The sequence below is a fragment of the Pseudorasbora parva genome, chromosome 21, assembly GCF_024679245.1.
Source record: "Pseudorasbora parva isolate DD20220531a chromosome 21, ASM2467924v1, whole genome shotgun sequence".
NCBI lineage: Eukaryota > Metazoa > Chordata > Actinopteri > Cypriniformes > Gobionidae > Pseudorasbora > Pseudorasbora parva.
In genome coordinates, this window is record NC_090192.1 from 12,180,717 (window position 1) to 12,201,194 (window position 20,478).

The 20,478-nt window shown below is 38.5% G+C and overlaps 1 protein-coding gene across 1 annotated transcript in view; it reads right to left on the reverse strand.

Moving 5' to 3' along the window:
• Window positions 1-1,298: 1,298 nt before the first annotated feature.
• Window positions 1,299-20,478, reverse strand: part of htra1b (HtrA serine peptidase 1b) — a 60,410-nt gene continuing 41,230 nt past the window's right edge. The window contains exons 4-9 of the mRNA XM_067429743.1: window positions 9,416-9,610; window positions 7,456-7,488; window positions 7,017-7,131; window positions 6,854-6,911; window positions 6,577-6,672; window positions 1,299-3,251 (exon numbers count right to left, since the gene is read on the reverse strand). Of these exons, the coding sequence (XP_067285844.1) occupies window positions 3,083-3,251; window positions 6,577-6,672; window positions 6,854-6,911; window positions 7,017-7,131; window positions 7,456-7,488; window positions 9,416-9,610 (666 nt within the window). The 3' untranslated portion in view covers window positions 1,299-3,082. The remainder of the gene's footprint in view (window positions 3,252-6,576; window positions 6,673-6,853; window positions 6,912-7,016; window positions 7,132-7,455; window positions 7,489-9,415; window positions 9,611-20,478) is intronic.

Genomic DNA, 20,478 nt, shown 5'->3' on the forward strand with positions numbered 1-20,478 from the left:
CATCCAAAAATATGCACATTATATATTACATTTTTTTTAAATGAATCAAATATATATGTCTTTAAAAGAGAGACTGTAATGTTTCAAAACACAGTATTGAAAATATTTGATGGAATATATTTTTTGAATTATGTAACAGTCACACATTTGGCATTGTTACTCCCCACAGACAAATACTCAATACATTTCATAATGTCATTAAAATATGACTTGGAGTTTTAAATAAATTACCTAATTCTGTCTGCATCTCATATTGGACGTTTTATTTCATCTCTACCCTGAGATCGACCCCAGATCCAGCCTCCTCCAAGATCAACTGAAGCTATGATAAAGAGGAAATCAACACAAACCCGCCCTGTTACTCAGTACAGAGCCTGAAGTCATCCTACGGAGTGCAAAGGAAAAACATCTCTTATTTACCTCATATGCTGTGAATTAGACTTGTGTGCCAATGTTGTAATTTGCAGATGATCAGGATATTACAACTTTTGTACATTTTACGTAATGCCTAGAATAGTATAATAAATTGTAAAATATTCCTGCCTGTGGGCAGATCACAATGTGCTTCCAGTAAACCAACAAACGAGGGCAGCATATCACAACTGATAGTGAAAATCTATATAGCTTTCTATATGTCATATTAATGGATTGTTATTGTGGTTGTTTTCCAGATACAATATGTTTAACCAAAAAAGTACCATCGTAAACCTTAAGTTTAAGGCAAAGTATGGCTGAGTGGAACGTTTCTGAATCTACTTTTGTTGGTCAATTGATCCGGGAAAAGGACTTGCTGGGCTTACTTGTTAAGTGAATTCTGAGGTTATTTGTGATACATGGGGCCCATATTCACTAGAGAAACTCCAGTGATTTGGCCTGATTCTGAATAATATTTCTTTAAGGGCAATAATAATCAAATTCATAGTTTTATGAGACCTTCACTGTCCGCAATGTTTCAGGAGAGGCAGACTATGAAGAATGGGCAATTGATATATGAAACATGCTTTGAATTAAATAGGTTATCTTAATATGCAATCAACCATGATGGCCAATCATTCAAATTAATTTTAGTCGAGGAATGACAAGTTGGTAAAGAGTGGATAAGACCTCAAGGGACCAATTACACACAGCAAGACCTCTATTAAAACCTCTATTCGCAAATCTGGGCAATCACTGCCTCCATATCCCCAGCTAGATTGTTTCTTGCCAAGGGGCCAGTTCATTCGCTGCATCGCCCCACATCAACCTTAAAAATGCATTAGTTGTTGATGATTTGGAAGTGAAACACTGCAATACTAAAATGATTTAAAAACGTAAACCTTCTTTAATTTCGTTTCTGAAATTGCCGTCTGACAAACACAGACACACAAACATTTAAAGAAGAGAAGGTATTCAGAGATAATCAAGTCATCCTCCAATGGCCCACATTTCTTTTTCAAATATTGCAAAGTCTGAGATTTTAGTGTAAGTATAAAAAATAAAGAAAGCTGAATACAGATAACGAATTTTCATGATGCCTTGCTGATGTATACTTAAGGACAAATACACAGCCTGTTCCAAAACCTAGTGAGCTCCCTGTTAAAAAAAAAACAGCATATGCTGGTTAGGGATGTTTTGAAGCATGACAGCTGGTTTGAGCTGGTTTAAGCTGGTCCTGTGCTGGATCTAGATTTTTTAGGACTAGCACTTGACCAGCTTAAACCAGCTCATGACCAGCCAAGGACCAGCTTAAACCAGCTCAAACCAGCTGCCATGCTTCAAAACATATACCTAACCAGCAAATTATGTGTTTTTGTTTTGTTTTGTTTTTAACAGGGCTAAGTCTTCTATATAGGTATTACTTACTATAGGCAGCTGCCTTCTAAGGCAATAACTGACATGTAACCTCATATGTGACTGATTTGGAACACACATAGGCAGCAACTCTGCATGCAATACAAAGTGCTCCTCAAGGGAGACTCACAAATGAATTCAGTAGTTAGCTGTTAGCATATCGCTAAGCTAACAGCATAATACTCTACCCAGATAGCACACACACATTTCCAAGAAGGATCGTTCTGGAATACATCTGTTTCCATACATTCTAAACTTGTGTTTTCATGGACTTATTATACATGTACTTCATATAATTCATGTACCGTCATAATCTTAAATCAAAACAATCTAACAATTCAATCAATTTTCAATGGACAAAATCAACTACTTTACACGAGAAGCCATTTGACTCAGTTACATTTTTTTCTAAATGTCTATTTAAAGGGGAAAATTTTAATTGTGTAATTTTCTGTTAAAATGTACAGAACATTTCATAATTTACTCACCTTCAAGTTGTTCCAAACCTGTATGCATTTCTTTCTTCTGCTGAATGCAAAAGAGGATATTTTGAAGAATGTCAGTAACCAAACAGTCGATGACAGACTTTGGAAGTCAATAGGGTCCATCAACTATTTGGTTATCCATATTCTTCAAAATATCTTCTTCATTTAGTTTAGAACAACTTGAGGGTGAGTAAATGATGACAGAATTTTCAGATTTGGTTGAATTATCCCTTTAACATCTGACGGGAAGAGTTTTTGTAAACTTAAAGAGTTAACCAGATGAAAATCACGTCTCCACAATGTATGTGTGCCATCAGGGTAAGCATAAAAATACATTCCACGTGCAAATCTTTTTAATTACACTGAACTATTTTAGTAGCCTAGATCATTTTCCGTAATGAATAAAACATAAGATTATTTATAATCAACATTTACTAGAATGGAATCATCCTGTTTATCACAAAATATGGCAGTTAACTAGGTTTTGGAACAGAGAAATTATATACATTTCGGATTGTCAGTGAACTACCCAGCACTACATTCTCACCTATTTACAAAGGACTTGTTCTATCATGGTATATCGATGAATAAACAGAAAATGACTTTGTATATGGGAATAAGTGACATTTCCTAGCCTAAGCTGAGATCAGTATTCCGATGATTGGTTGGGTTTGAAAGTGTTCACTATGATTTCTAGAAAGAGTGTGGCTCCGGACACACACTCGGTAAAAGTCTGAGAACCAGCTCATGGGCGAGCATGAGGGAGGTCAAGGGTCAATCTCCTCTGGAATGATTGTGAGGATGACGTCTTCATTGCCGCGTCGTACCACTGCTCTCAGGCTCTCGTCTCTCTTGATGGCCGTGCTGACATCACTGGCTGATGTGATCCTCTGCCCGTTGATGCTGATTATGACATCACTCTCCTTCAGACCGCCACTAGAAAACAAAACAGGAAGCAGTTAAAACTATCCTAATTGGTCTGACTGTGCTTTATTGGCTTCACATTATTGGATTCCCATTACAAAACAGAATTCGTATTTTTAAAAATATATGTAGTTTAAAGGAGGTGATGTCATTGATTCTAGCTTGATTGTTTAGTGAGAAACAAAATGTTCCTCTGTTTCAGAATATATTTGTCTCACTCTCAGGAAATAGTGCTAAATACTGATAAGGTTTTACCTAAATATCATGCTTTCACAGTGTAGATTTTTTTCCTCAAACACAAAAATCTTTTATCCCCACATTTTCTAGTTTGACTCATCTAAAAATGTTTTTTTTTTCTGATATCATTTCTAATGAATATCAGCATCTCATTATGTTCAAATTTATATTCACGTAACATCCAAGACTGAAATATTTTAAAAAAATTAACAGGTTTGACGTAAACATGTTTGAAAGAGAAATAATTTACTTATAAATTAATTTACTTTTAATAACGCTACATGGATTTACCTGGCTATATATTCATATTATACATTGAGTATTCATCTGAAATTTGAAGGGTATGCAAATGTGTATGGTTGTTCTGCAGCAACCTTAAATTTAACGTTTTTTGTTGTTGTTTTTATCCCAGAATGCACCATTTCTTGAGAACGGGCTTACACCCATACACAGTGTTTGAAATGGCTCTTAATGAATTTCATATACCGTTACATTTAACTGATCAAGTTCTAATTCATGGTAATCTTCTGTAAAAACTCTAGCCACAAATTGTAACTTTATAAAAACAAATTACGGGACAAACTCATTTTTATCTAAATGGTCTACCGGCAATGACAGGAAGTGGCCACTTATGTACTGTTCACATCATCTCATTTATGCTAAAATTGTGTGGAATCAAATGGTTACTTTTGAGTGAATGTTCGCCCGCGCACAATGGAATCCCAAAAGTTTATTTTAGGAAAATATACAAAAAGAGAGAAAACACTGCTGCCTCAGCATGGTTATTACATTGGTAAGACATTTGGCATATATTTTAAGAAAGCCCAAAACTGTTAATTTAAATCAGTAAAATTAAATATGTATTCAAATAGAACATTTGTATGGTAAAAGGAGATCAAATTAGACTGGGTAAACCCAGCCGGCAATTTGGTTTCGCAATTTCAATTTGGATCTGCCAGCAATTTGGTTTCGCCCTACAACTCAGTCTGGAAACCTGTACATTCATTTCTACTGCTTCTGTTACACTTTTGCGGGAACCAATCACAGACTGGCTTAACCACCTTGTGCGCTATTGGCGGGTTTAACACGATGACGAATAGAGAAGCAATGGGTCGTTGCTCATTGATCACGCCTCTTGTGGTCTAATTGGTTGAAGGACTATCCAATTGCATACAGAATCATGTAAATTATGCTCGTTTATCACGCCTCTTGTGCAGTAGAAAATACAGAGCAGACTCACCAGACCAATGTTCAATTGAGCTTGGTCTGGTGATAGCCAGACAAGGATCAAATTTGAAACTGTGGCCAAAATCAAGGCATTTCTTATTGTGATCTGGTTTGTATGGAAGCTTGTTTCTGCCACAGAATAAAAAAAAATCTGAGAAAATATAGATATAAAGAACAGGATATAAACAACACACAATTCTGAGAAAATAGTCTGAATTGTGAGCTTATATCTCACAATTTTTACATTTTTTCCACATAATAGAGAGGTAAACTTGAAATTCAGCGGAAAAAAAGTCAGCAATTTTCAGTAGCAAGTTTAGATCTTGCAATGTTTTACATTCATATTCTGAGGGAAAAAAGTAAGAATTGTGAGATAAAAAGTCACTTTTTATTCAAATAAGCTTTCATAGGTTTAAAAACATTTTTAATAATTGTAAAATCCAACCCCTCTGAACACCTGACTTAAAGGTGAACTATGTAGTATTTTTGCAGTAAAATATCCAAAAACCACTAGGCCGGTGTTATATATTTTGTTCAGTTGAGTACCTACAATATCCCAGAAGTTTCCAACTATTTGTAAATTGTGAGAAAATTGCTATTTTAACTAAGGACAGGGACGTTGCAGCATTGCATTTGAGGGAGTCGCCTGTCAATTGCGTCATATCTGCGCTACCCTCAGTTTCGGCTTTTATTTGGCAGGAGCGCTTTATTCTTAGCAGTGTGAACAAGTGAACGCACAGAGTAACGTCATAACATCGTTTTAAACACACTTAAATGCATCTAATATGATAAACAGAGCGGCATTACCTCAAAATCATAATCGGAAGAGCGGATCTGTGCAGGCGCCCGGCGAATGTCTCCCGTCCCTTCATAATAAAAGTCCCGGTATTTGCGAGGCGGGTATTTGTTTAACAATCGCTCCAGCAGCTGTGCTCAGGTCCATAACACTCGGTCCTGCTCTGCTTTAAGGCGGGCATACACGGTGCGATTTTTGCTGTCGTACGAACTCGCAGACGATTTTTTTTTTCTCGGGAGAAATCGCGTGGACATCGTGGATGCTCGTATGGTCGCGGCTCACACCGTGTGAGAGGAAATACGAGACGAGCCGAGCACGTTAAGAGCACCTCCCGACCTTACGATCATTTTTAAACATGTTTAAAAAGTTCGGGGAGTCGGCCCGATTTTACCAGCATATGACTGTCCCCTATTGCCAAATCATGCACAAGCACGTCACATAGGCTCAATCTAAATGACTATTATTAGCTCAGTGGCTGCCACATACTGCGTTCACACACACACACACACACACACACACACACACACACACACACACACACTTTCTCTCTCTCACGTGCACTCTTCTCTCTCCCTCTGGTTGTTTCTGTTAAAAGGAATGGCTGTTCTCTGCTTTTCAACAAATCATTTTCACACCTTTTTTCTTTATTTTTTGTATCTGAAGCTATAGCAGCAACATTGAAAGCTCCGGTGTCTGTGTTACATGAAAAGTCGTGTGATCGCGGCCGGCTCGCGGGGCAAACAGTCGTGCCGTGTACCAGCTGATTTGATGCGATGATCAAATTAAATGACTCGTAGCATCTGCAATATCTCACGACCTTCCGAGTGTCCGAATTCGCACAGTGTACGCCCGCCTTTAGACTACAGTAACGTTAATAACCGCATGCATGAACGTGATTTCTGCCCGAGTCCTATTTTCCACCGGCTGTGATGAGAAGACCACATCTCCCAAGATGCTGCGCTCACACTTTGCGTCATTAAACTACGATTTGTTTTGAATAGGCGCCCTCCAGTGGACGGAAAGCTCCATAGTGCACCTTTAATTCTTTCATGTGGCTAGTGCGATTGGGCTACTTACACTTCAGCTGGTGTTTTCGGGATAACTTCAATGACGTATGCTCCAGAGGTGACATCTGGGAAATCATTCGTTCTCTCCTTTAGCTCCTTAGCAAGTCTATAAGTAACACATTCACAGATAGTACATACACAAATGTAACGTTTGCTGGCATCCAGCTTTTGCTCTCTGTGTGTATAATAGATATTTAGATGGCTGATTTGTTTGATTAAAATGTTCCTGTAGAATCACAAACGCACAACAGTATTCATAAAGCACATGCACTGCATTTGTTACTTACGTTGGGGTTAATGTCATCATTCTCACACCAATAAACTTCTTTTTTGTGGCTGTTTTTCCTGAAAAAAATAGATATTTATTGATTAATAATATACATCTGAATCAGTTGTTTAAAAAAAGCTATTTTTTGAGCACATTTTAAATCCATCATTCTTGCTCCTGACCTTTAGCCTGTCTGTCATGAGACTCAGCCAGGAACTGCCGGATCTTGTCAGAAGGAATGGCGAAGGATATTCCTGCGGTCACCTTTAGCGTGTTGATTCCTATCACTTCACCATCCTACAGCAACAGACACACGAGTGAAGACACAAATGTAACTGTGAACTCTCACAAACACACGGCACATCTGCATGCACAGATGTCTTCCTGTCACAATGTGATGCTTCCGACATTGATCATTATGAATGCACACGTGTTTATGGTCACGACTGACTCAACACAGTCTTTCTGCCAACAACATATGTTCCCAGGCTCATAAAGAAATGCCATAAACATTATAGACTGTGGAGCTGCATTCTATCACTCCTGTTTACCCGCTATCACATCAGACTCAAGCTGGTTTCAATATTTACATATGAGGAGGACATAAAGTAAAAGTCTCACCAGGTTCACCAGGGGTCCTCCTGAATTACCGTACTGAAACACAGAAAGAGTTTAGGTTTATGAAAACTGTGTGATATATATATATATATATATATATATATATATATACACACACACACATTTCACTTCCATTATTTTGGGGTAAATCAAGAAAAAAATATACACTGTATTAAAGCAGCACTAGGTAACTTTTCAACCTTCATAATATACTTTTTAAGACTCTTGTGATGATAAATCGACTTACAATAGGTTGAATGACACGTCTGCCATAGCCTGATGGGGTCTATGGCAGACGCGTGGGACCTATGGGTCTTCTAAAAAAAAAGAACTACAAAATTCGACTGCTTTACGGCATATACGTCACTTCCACCAACACTCACACTTCCTTACATTCGGACGTGCGAGCCCAACTTTGTTCGTCGGATAATATAGTCATATCCGAAGCAGCAGAGACAAATAAGAAAGAAAAGGTTTTGTTGGAGGAAAGCAATAAGAGGAAACGAAAAAGTGATGTGATTAAAGGCAGGACGAGAATCAACATGTGACCAGCGTTTGCTCGTTGGCGTGAGCTGAAGGAGGCGTGCCCGACCGATGCTGTCATGCTTGTTACGGTGAGCTACCACTCAAACATTGAACTGAAGTATCATATAGATTCTGTAAAACGCTAACCAATAGACTACTATAATGACGCTGGCTTGTAAACGTGAGCATTGTGATTATTTGGCGTTTGAAAAAAATAAAACCCATGAAATTATATTCATATGACATGCTGAAACATGCCACTGACTGTAACGTTACCTGGGATGAAGACATTTCACACGCGACGCCAGAATAACTCCTCTTGCAGTGTTCAGGGAAACTGTTAGTGCTGCACCGACCCGCGGGACGCTTTTATGAAGTTATTTGGCCCGCACCGCACCACTGTATATATTTTTACAACCCGCCGCGCACCCGCGACCATTAAATAGACATACGGGTCCGCGGGTTATGAGACGACCCGCGCATCACTAGTTCAGGGCTATCAGGGTTGTCATGTCAACAAATGCACGCGCGATGGCATCCCCTGTTGTAGGATGACAGAGCTTACGACAGTAGTTGAGGACATTATTTTTTCCAAACTGTGGGGGGACCCCGAGAGCAAAAGTAGCCAAGTGCGGCTTTAATGGAACAAAACTACATAGTTGTACTAGACAAGTGGGAAATTAACGCGCGTCATTCCAGGAAATCCTATGGGCATCGTACAATTGCTGTAACTTAATAAACAAAAGACCTAAATGCTTTGATTGATTAAACATGACCAATAAACACATGACTATGCAATATATGGTTTATCTGAATTCTTCAGGTCTTCTCTAGTATTTTCATGATAATAAAGTATATTTAAACTTCAATGCTAAATGACACAGCCTTTATTGCTGTATAGAATACTATGAAATAATATGGTGTGTGTATTATTCTGTGTAAGGAGCCACATTATCTCACAATCTAATGCTATGAAGTGAGCTGGGAGTTAAAACATGTTATTAAATGCTTCTCATGTTTGGAAAGATGCTTGACGCGTGTTATAAGTGACTCAAACTGGCAGTGAGTTCAGATGGAGCAGTGGTTATTACTGATTAGCGTTTCTTCACTGACAAGCTGCGCATAAAAAAATAATCACAGCCTTTGCGATTTCATAATCGCACTAAGCCAAATCAGTTTAAGCGGGATTTCGGGGTAATTGTGATCAATCATGCAGCCTATAGTGCAGAGCAAGTATAGACTTGCTACTGCCAATAGATACAGAGACATGCTGCTGTCAGCATGAAGCAGTATTCAAGTCATTGCTTAATTAAAATGTTTTTATTTTTTTATTAATTAATTAATTATTTAATAGATACAAAAACAACTGATCATCATGTCATTGACACACTTAACCAACAAAGACTGGTGTATAATAAAATGTAGTGTTTGAGCTCACATTGATGATGGCATCTGTCTGAATGTAGTCCATGTCTGAGTTACGCAGGCCAAGCTCTTTGCCGCCTCTCTGGGTGGTGCTGACGATGCCTGTGGTCACAGTGTTCTGAAGGGAGAACGGACTGCCAATAGCGACCACAAACTCGCCTGGTCTCAGATCAGCTGACCTGCCCAACAACAGTACTGGGAGTTTCACCTGCAATATGAAATAAAATACACCATGAGAACTCTAAATAAGGCGTGTGAGATTACTGGTGTCTTTTTCTAAGGAGAAACCAGGAAAAGTATGAAACCTAAGCAATAATCTCCCTTTAATCTCATTGCTGTGTAAGAGAAAAAACTGAGATATTAAGGAGATTTTCCATGTGATATACCTTTGAGAGGAATAATTTATTTTGTAACTGTGATGATGTTTGTGCTTAAGGAATATCAAGAATCGGAAATATTTAAAGGTGTCATGAACTGGCTTTTTAAAAAAAATTTATACTGTTGTCTGAGGTCAACTAATGACGTTTGTGTGGTTTTTACATTCAAAAACATCATAACTAATAAGTAAAAGGCTATTTTCCACACTAGTTTTGAGGCTCTCTTCTGAACGCTGGGTTTTGATGTGCGTGACGCACTCCAGACTTGGAAGTAAACGCCCACGGCTAGGATTGGATAAGATTTGCATATTTAATGAGCTTCAGCTCCGCTGTCATATCTATGCCCCTGTCAGTTCAGTTCACATGAGGGAGAGATTATTTTGAAAGCGACAACTGCAAAGATTCTCTCGATCACAAGGCTCGTAAACGTCTTTATCAAGCAAACACAATGATTTATTTCTCATCCACCTGCGGTTGATTGGAATATTATTTCTGTATGGCCCGTAGGATCGGTCGTTATATGCGCGAACCATGTGCGCACACACACACACACACACACACGTGCCTAACCATATCAAGAAAGACTTTCTGCCAATGGGCGTACGTTTTGGTAGCCCAGCTGGAAAACACAGCCCCCAGACTATTTACTACATATAAAAAAGACCAAAATTAAGTTTGCTGCACCATTCCTGACGGATCCAATATAGAAGGCACAACATTGTGTCTGCGAATCAAGCACTTGAGGCTTGTTTATGTTTACAAACGTTCTTCCCCACGTGAGCTGGAACTTCATTAAAAATAAATGAAGTATCACACACATCTTCTTCCACATTGTTATTGCTGCTGGCTAGTGATCCGTACACGTACACGTTTTTTTGTAATTACATGTTGAAGCACCCCATCGTTTCCTGGGCCTGGTGTCTATAGTAGCTTTTCTTTGACTAAAAAGGAAGTTTTCAGATCTGAAACTTACAGGATAATCTTATATTACCATGACCTTTTATATATCAAAAGCTTAAGGGAAAGTTGATTTCTCAATTCATCACCCCTTCAAAATAGCATAAAAGGGGCACTTTAATATTCTGGCTTTCATTTGATTCTTCATTGCTTCTTGTTTTACCTGCTTCTTGCTTATGTGTTTGGGTAAACAAAGTCTTGGTATGGTTCAGCTTTTTGATGGATGCTCTCACATTTGCTCCTAAGACAGTAAAACACACCCATAATGCTTTCACCACCATACACAGCTGGATATAGGGTTTTTCTGGTCAGTAGTTGCTTTACACCCAACATGAAGCCTGACCTTGCGGCTTCACAGCTCTAGCTTTATATCTATGTGCTGAATTTGATGGGATGTCTTGCCAATATGGTGCTTTAAAATGTTAAACATGCATAGATGATCTTGTAGATAATGAAAGGTCTCAAAGACCCACATGAGGAAGCCACACACCTCAGCTGCTTAAGACTACAGCAGACCACAGTTTTCTGATGTTTATATGAGGATTTGTCTCCCATGTTACTCTCTTCTTAAGTTCTAATAAAACTCTTGGTTTTAGGTATTTGATGATATTAGCTGTGTTATTGCCTCACTACCAACCCAGTCTCAGAGGAAAAATGTGTCTGTGTCAACATTTCTGCAAAATGATATTATGTTTCTTGTCACATGTTTTGCCGACAATTGTCCAGTGAGTGATGCTACAGTATATATACACTGATCAGGCATAACATTATGACCACCTTCCTATTGTGTTGGTCACCCCATTGCTGCCAAAGCAATCCTGACCCGACAAGGCATGGACTCCACTAGACCCCTAAAGGTCTGCTCCACTGGCACCAATATGGTAGCAGTAGATCCTTTAAGTCCTGTATGTTGCGAGATGGGGCCTCCATGGATTGGACTTGTTTGTTCAGCACATCCCACAGATGCTCGACTGAAATCTGGGGAATTTGGAAGCCAAGTCAACTGCAACACTGCTTGGGTAGGTGGTACGTGTCAACGTAACATCCACATGGATTGCAGGACCCAAAGTTTCCCAGAAGAACTTTGCCGAAAGCATCACATTGCCTCCGCCTACTGGTGCCATGTGTTCCCCCAGGTAAGCGATGCACATGCACCTGGCCATTCACGTGATGTAAAAGAAAACGTGATTCAAACCAGGCCACCTTCTTCCATTTCTCCGTGGTCCAGTTCTGATGCTCATGTGCCCGCCGTTGGTGCTTTCGGTAGTAGACAGGCGTCAGCATGGGCACCCTGACTTGCCTGCGATTGTGCAGAACCATACGCAACAAACTGCACTGTGTATTCGGACACCTTTCTATCTGAACCAGCATTAACTTCTTGAGCAGTTTGAGCTACAGTACCTCGTCTGTTTGACTAAGTGTAAAAGAAGCAACCCATGACTCATCAGTTTGTGCCAAATATCATGAGAGAATTGTCAAACAATACAAAAATCTGATTTCTCAATGCAAGATTGCAAAGAATTTAGGTCTTTCACCATCTATAATTTATAATATTGTGAAAAGATTCAGGGAATCCAGAGAAATCTCAGTACATATAGGGCAAGGCAGGAAACATTTGTTTATTGTGCATGACCTTTGAGCCCTTAGATGGCATTGCACGAGAAACCGTGCTACTTTTTTTAAACATAGCCATGCACATGGGCTCAGGAGTATTTTGGAAAACGGTCACTTAACAAAGTCTGTTCTGCATCCAGGAATGTCACTTTTTGAATTTGAATCTTTGTTACGCAAGGAGAAAGCTATGCATCGGTTCTACGCAGAGATGCCACAGTGTTCTGTAGGCCCAATCTCAGATGGTCTGAAAGATGGTCTGTTGTCAGATGAGTCCGTGTTTCAGCTTGTTTTTGGGAAAAACTCAAAGATGAAAGGGACCATCTAGACTGTACAGAGGGATTGTATAGAGACATTTAATGGCATTAAAATGACATCTTTCCTGGGAAGCAAGACAATGCCAAGCCTCATTCACCATGTCCTAAAGGTGATGATACACAGGGCAACTTTTTGAGCCATGTTACTGGGCAATGTTGCCATCAATGGGCAACCAGGTGAGACACAGTGCCCACGACCGATCTAAAGTAAAGTAAAATATAGAAATGTCCTGCCTGTTATCAATAGGAGTGCTCAAGAAACATCGCTCGGCACACTGCTCAAAATCATAATGCGTGTATCATTACCTTAACGGAGTGGTTTTGTATACACTCTACACCATAGAGTGGATATGATTGAGTGTGTGTAGTCCAGATCTGTCTCTTACTGAAAATGGAAGGCACGTCATGAAAAGGAGAATCATACAACGACGACCATGGACTGTTGAGTGGCTGTGTTGCATCAGGCAAGATTGAACAAAAAAATCCACTTGCAAAATTGCAACAATTAGTGTCCGCGATTCCCAAAATATCAAAAAGTGTAATTAAAAGGACAGGTGATATGGCACAGTTGGCAAACATGCTGTCACAACTTTTTTGAGCATGTTGCAGCCATCAATAATACAATTAAGTTGTTCAGTGAAAACATTAGGCATTTTTTCTTTGTAGAAGAGAATTAACATATGATAGATATCTTATATGATTTATAGCATTTTACAAAATGTCCCAACTTTTCTTGATTTGGGGTTGTGTGTGTAAGTACATTTTTGTACAGTGTAAAAAAATATTTAGAAAAACAGTTACCTGGTTGCCTTAAAATTTTGAGTTCATTGAAATTAAAATTTTGAGTTAATACAATGAACATTTTTTTTGAGATTCGACAACCTTTATTAAAAGATTATTAAAAGATTTTGTAAGCATATTGGGTTATTGTGTGTGTTTTATTTCTGATGACGCAGACACAGATTTATCACATTTTTTATGTGGTTCATATACAAAAATATTTTGAGTTTCTATTTATTGAACAAATTTCCTTCATTGTATCTACTCAAATTTTTAAGTTCAATAAACTCAACATTTTAAGGCAACCAGGTTACTTACTTTTTTAAGCTAAACCAACAAAAACCAACAACATTTTTTTACAGTGTAGTTTTTCTGAAATGTAGGTACACTGTAAAAGAAAATTGTTGGTTTTTGTTGGTTTAACTTAAAAAAGTAAGTAACCTTGTTGCCTTAAAATGTTGAGTTTATTGAAATTAAAAAGTTGAGTTGATACAATGAAGGAAATTTGTTTAATAAATAAAAACTCAAAATATTATTTTGTATCTGAACCACATAACATTTTTGATAAATCATGAAAATAGCACTATTTGGCATGTTTCACTGCGTCATCAGAAATAAAACACACACACACACACACACACACAATTACCCAATATGCTTAAAAAATCTTTTAATAATATTTTAATAAAGGTTGTCGAATCTTAAAAATGTTTCACTGTATTAACAAACTCAAAATTTTAAGGCAACCAGGTAACTTTTTTCTAAATATTTTTTAACAGTGTAGAAAATGGACATTTATGATTTTGTTTCGAATATTTTTGTCCACCAAAATAGATGCACAGGATTGTGGTATATCGTAGGCAGCTATGGATACATTTACTGTATACGCAAATATTTAATGCAGATGCCTCCTACCTCCACACACTGTCTGCATTTCTTTAGGTTTCAGACACATCCTTGATAAAGTGTTACAGCTCTGTTTATTTAGCTGTTTTGTTGTTATATTATAACAGCTGTTATATTATAATACACGACTACTGCTGAAACGAACCAGCCAAAATCGAGTCCCCTAGTTCTGTCAAAGGCAGTGAAATACTTTTTTTTTTTTTTTTATGAATATTATTAATAAGCAAAACACTGCAACCTAACAATAGCTCATTGTTTTATGCGTGGACTTGTGTGGAATCCTGGTTATGCACCAGACTTTTGGTTGTTTGGGAAAAAATAAATGAATCAATGCCTCCTGTGGCCACAGCTGTATGGTTGATTCAATTCTCAGTCAGATTAGAGCCTCCCTTTTTACTCTTGAGATTTCAACACCATTCCCCTTCTGGCAACAGGAAGAGAGGGAGGAAATGAAGATAAAAGTTCAGTGAGAAAGACAACAAGCTGCTCATATCATCAAGCTGGGCCTGGACAGAAGCATATCTGCTGAAAGAACTGACTACAAACTCACATTTTTTGTGCAATTTAAAAAATAAATAAATACAAAAATACAAATGAATGATTGCTTGTGTTTAAAATAAAAAATCGATTTTTTTCCCCCAAGATGTCCATATCTGAGTCTGTGTGCGCAGTGTGCACTTTTGTGTATTGGTATGTACAGCTGTCAGCTTGTAGCCTAAGGATAATTCCAGATGCTGAAATAGAATTTATGGTATTCTTATTAAGGGGAGAATTTCGGAAAAGCTGGAATGACATTTGGCAAACATGTTATCTGTGTGCTAGTCAAGCATCACTATTATAGTTGCCTAACCTTAAAGGGTTAGTTCACCCAAAAATGAAATTAATGTCATTAATGACTCACCCTAATGTCATTTAACACCCGTAAGACCTCCGTTCATCTTCAGAACACAGTTTAACCCCTTAAGTGTCACTGGCCCACCGGTGGGCCCATTTGCCACTGCATGTTTAAAACAATATATCCTATATTTATCCTTATCTAATGTTGACAAACTATATATTAATCGAAAGCTTACGAACTCAAGATTCATCCTGTGCAAACCGATTTGAAATCGGACCTTGAGTTACCATGGAAACGGTGCTCTAAATTATTCTAGCGGGCTCCTCCCCAAGTGGCGTTGTCATGTTTCATATTTATTTAACATATTTATTTAATTTATAATAAAAACCTTTTCTAATCTTGACAAAACGCATATCGTCGGAAAGGTCTTAGTCTCACGGTTCTATTTCTGCAAACTGTTTTGTGATATTTACACAAAAATATATACATTTGACACAGGAAATTGCATTTAAAAAAATCAATGGAATTTCAATGACACCCGGTGGCTATTTGTGGTACAACGCCTAAACAAAATCTCATGGGAACTTCAATTTTTGTGATATCAACTTCAAATTTGGAACACAAATTGATTAGACATATGGCTTTGATTTGATAGTAATTTTAGAGTCCACATTATTTTGTAACATATATATTTTATATTAAATATTAAATATCTAGTACAGTATATTTGATTTACAGTACATTTAAACTTCCATAACTTTTTTAAACTTTTTTAAACTTGATTTCACTTGAGCAATACTCTGCTGACTGTCTTCTTTAAAATGAGACCAAACTTATGTCTATATTCCAAAGCATTCTTGAATTGCAACCATTTAAGTTTGGATAGTGAATTTTCATGTATATTTTGAAAAAGGGGGGTGACACTTAAGGGGTTAAGATATATATTTAGTCCGAGAGCTTTCTGTTCCTTCAATGAAAGTGTATGCACACTATACTGTCCATGTCCAGAAAGGGAATAAAAACATCACCAAAGTTGTCCATATGTGACATCAGTTAGTAAATTAGAATCTCTTGAAGCATTAAAAAAATACATTTTTGTCCAAAAATAACCAAAACTACGACTTTATTCAGGTTATGATTCAGGTTAAAATATTTTTTAATATTTTTGGACCAAAATGTATTTTCGATGCTTCAAAAGATTCTAATCAACCAACTGATGTCTCATAATCATGTTTTTATTCTCTTTCTGGACATGGACAGTATAGTGGCCATAGACTGCATATGCTCTGGGACTAAAATATCAAATATCTTAAACTGTGTTCCAATGATGAACGGAGGTCTTACGGGTGTGGAACGACATTAGGGTGGGTCATTAATGACATCAATTTAATTTTGGGTGAACTAACCCTTTAAGGTCCTGCAAACGTAATGGGAATATAGTGTAGAGACCTAGAGGGAATGTTCTATAATAATGGTCCCCTTAAAACATTCCTCAAACATCCTGAATGTTCCTCTAAGCCTAACGCCGGCTTCACACTGCACGCGTAAGCAGGGCGTAAGCAGCGCGTATTTTTTTCGGCGCTCATGTTAACAGATGAGTGCATTCACACCGGCAGCAGAGGCAGCGCAGCGGCGCGTAGCAGGAGCAGAGCAGAAGCGTCAGTGCCGCGATCGTTTCGGCGCCGGCTCTATTTTTGACGCACTGGTCACGATGAATTAAAGCCATAGTACATTGTTCTGATCAAAATTAACCTGGTTAACATGAAAAATAACACATTTAGCCATGAAATAATTTAGTGAAGTGTTCCGTGTGTTTCTCAGTCACCATATGACAAAAACAAAACCGAAGTCACTGTCATGAGTTTTTGCCTGAACTACAAAACTAATTTTAAATAATGTATGCCAGTTTAGCTTAAATTAAATATGAATTAAATTATGTATATAGTATAACTATAGGGGCGGCAGTGGCTCAGTGGTTCATCTAGGTTGTCTACAAACCGGAAGGTTGGTGGTTCGATCCCCGGTTCCACCTGACCAAGTGTCGAAGTGTCCATGAGCAAGACACCTAACCCCAGCTGCTCCCGACGAGCTGGATGGTGCCTTACATGGCTGACATCGCCATCGGTGTATGAATGGGTGAATGTGAGGCAAGATGTAAAGCGCTTTGGATGGCCATAGGGTCTGTTAAAAGCGCTATATAAATGCAGTCCATTATATGCTGGCATAAAAACAGAAACGATAAACAAAAGCACGTGGTGTCACAGGCAGTGTTCTTCAGAGTGCACCTGGAAAGAGCAATGGACGGCACTCGTCTCATCGTGGAGGTTGAGAAGCACACAGTTCTCTATGATCCACACAATTTACTTTATAAAGACTTGCAAGTGAATGAAAAAGCATGGGAGGAAGTTGGTGAGTCTTGGTGCTGATGGTAAGTCATTTTAAAGTGTTTTTGACAATCATTCGTTGTCTCACGAACGAACAACTAAATATGGTAAATAGAATATACACACATTAATATAGCACACATACAGTATAGACATGTAGATAGACTATGATGTGCGTTATTTTGTCATTTTTTTAAAAACTTTTTTAGATAATTTGCTCATTTTGCCTACAATATATCATTAAGAAGTTTCCTCTTAGTTATTACAGTCATTTATAAGAAGTTTATGATGGGAAATGCATGTAAATTTGATGCCTATCCAATATTTCAAGACAATTTCATGAAGTTTCTCTTTTTAGCAGTGTGCTTTTCATGGACATATGGCATTTCTTATATCAAAAACTCGCACTAAATGAAATAAAAAACATCAGAAACAAGTGAAACGATTTTTTAAAAATAAAATTAGCTTCATGATAAATCTTTGCTTTATTTCCATTTCAAATACATTAAAGAGAAATGCAAACTTATCCATTATAGAGTAGGCTACTCTGTACACAACTGCGCGTGACAACTGCGCGCGACAAACGCTGCCTGTGTGAAAGCAAAAAGTGCGCGCGCTGCTACTGCTTTACACACGCGCTGCTTCGGCGCTGCCTACGCCCTGCTTACGCGTGCAGTGTGAAGCCGACGTTAACATGAGCGCCGGAAAAAATACGCGCTGCTTACGCTCTGCTTGCAGTGTGAAGCCGGCGTTACGCGTGCGGTGTGAAGCCGGCGTAAGGTCTAGCAAAAAACGTCCCCCAACCCTTAAAAGAACTCCACAGTGTGATTGTCTCAGGTTTTTCTGGGAACGTAACTAGGCGACGTCCTTTACATGTTCTGAGAATGTAAAATGAATAATGGGGTAGTTACCTGCATGCCATGTGACCACACAAAAAATGATAACCTAAAAATACACCTAAGTTTTAAGTCAAAAATATTACTTAATATGGCTGAATCAGTACGTACATTCATTTATACCAATAAAACTAAATATTATGGGTTAAATCAGATAGAAATACCTCTTTAAGGTAACAGTTTGGGAAAAGTTTGCGAACGCCTGATCTGGTGGATGGGAAACCATGAGATTTACATTTTAATTAACAACAAATTAAGCAAAGACAACCCCATTTAAATGTACAACAAAACCGTCTAAAAGTGGACAATTATAATTCATTGAAGAGTGGAGCAGGATGCGGCCGACAGCTGTGGGTGGAGCGAGGCCAGTGGAACGAAAGCTAATGAGAGACAACTGTACAACATACCGGTCTTGAATAACACAAAGGAGCTCTGGAAGGATAAAAGGAAAAGGGATGACAGTGGAAGGCGAGAGAGGAGGAAGCCTGGGACACTTCCTTGAACTTTACTACATTCACAATTCACAAAAAAAAGGTCTAAAGGGTTAACTGAAACTCTAACAGAGGCTACAAGAAGACAGATACGAAAAAGCAAGTCCATATTTTCTGGTAGTGGATGGAGTATGGGAGAATGCCTGCTGAGCATTCCAGGCGGTCTTGTTTGCAGATGCACAATCAATGCTTTGCTAAAGATAACATGCTACTGTTCTACTCCTTCACTCACTCCCACAACCTCTGACTGCATCTGACAACCTACAATCATGCTTTTAGAGCCAGCAGGCTACGTCCTGCACCAAATGTAGCTTTGCTAAATTTACTCTTCAAATTATATATGCTTTTGTGTGTAAAACAATATGCGTTATATACAAACCATCCCTTCTCTAGTTTCTCTGACACTGCACCTGTTTGAATGCGATTATAAATATATAAAATGTAATTTGTGCTCATCTGTTGCTCTTCACTTTATTGCACCAGTGCAAAACACAAGAGACAGAATGACATCGTGGAATTACACCCTTCTCCAAAGTTTTAAATACCACCTGCCACCAACTGGAAATAGTCTTATAAAAATACTCCTATTTCGAATACCTTCATTTGTAAGATGAAATAGGTCAATGCAGTGAAATCAAATCATTTGATGGGTCTTTAGTAGGGATGTCTCGAGCCGATCTCGGTATCGGGGCTGATTAAGCATTTTTTTAACTGATCGTATCCTATGCCCAATCCTTTATTTTACCTCAGCTGTGTGTTGTGCAATAAGCAGTAGGTTGCAATCACTCTAGTGATACTATAGGTTGCGTCTTGCTTCAGACTCGACTCACAGACTGGCACATCCTGACACACAGATACTTTATGCTAGCCTGACAAGCCAGACCCACGTCAAGATGTTTGGTCTGGAAACTCACCATTGACAGGGCTCAATCCGAGGGGCGGGATAAACGGTTGTCTTTCAAACTCCCTCTGCACGCGATAGGATAGTGCTACAGCCAACCAGAACTACGTGAAGAGGAGCTCGTTGAAGATCGTAAGCATGTGAAGATTAAACTTTCGCTGTATCCAGTCGGCAAAACTCCGTACACAGCTTCCCTTTTTAAGAATGACTTCAGTGCCGTTCTTTGTTCTTTTCTCAGAGAAAAGCTTAACTCCAAGTCTTCCAGAGTCGCGGTCAAAGCGATCGCGGTCTCGGCCGTCATTATGTTAAGCCCCGCCCACCGACTCTATACACGATGTGATTGGCCCGACCAGAGTTTGGTGTTTACATCTCAGAAGTGTATTGAGAGTTGCTAGATGACACTCAGATTTGATTAGCTGCCACTAGGGTGCGTCTAGATTTCTAGGCTAACTGTATGCATTTGTCGGTCACATTCGACTGTTCCAAACATGTTGGTGCACCCGCCATCTTGGAACAGTCAGCGTGTCCGCTCACAGTATGAATATTTAGCTGTGTCCTAATTCAGAGGCTGCATCCATCAAAGGACTCGGACTTTAGAGGCTAAAGTCTAGTCTAGCC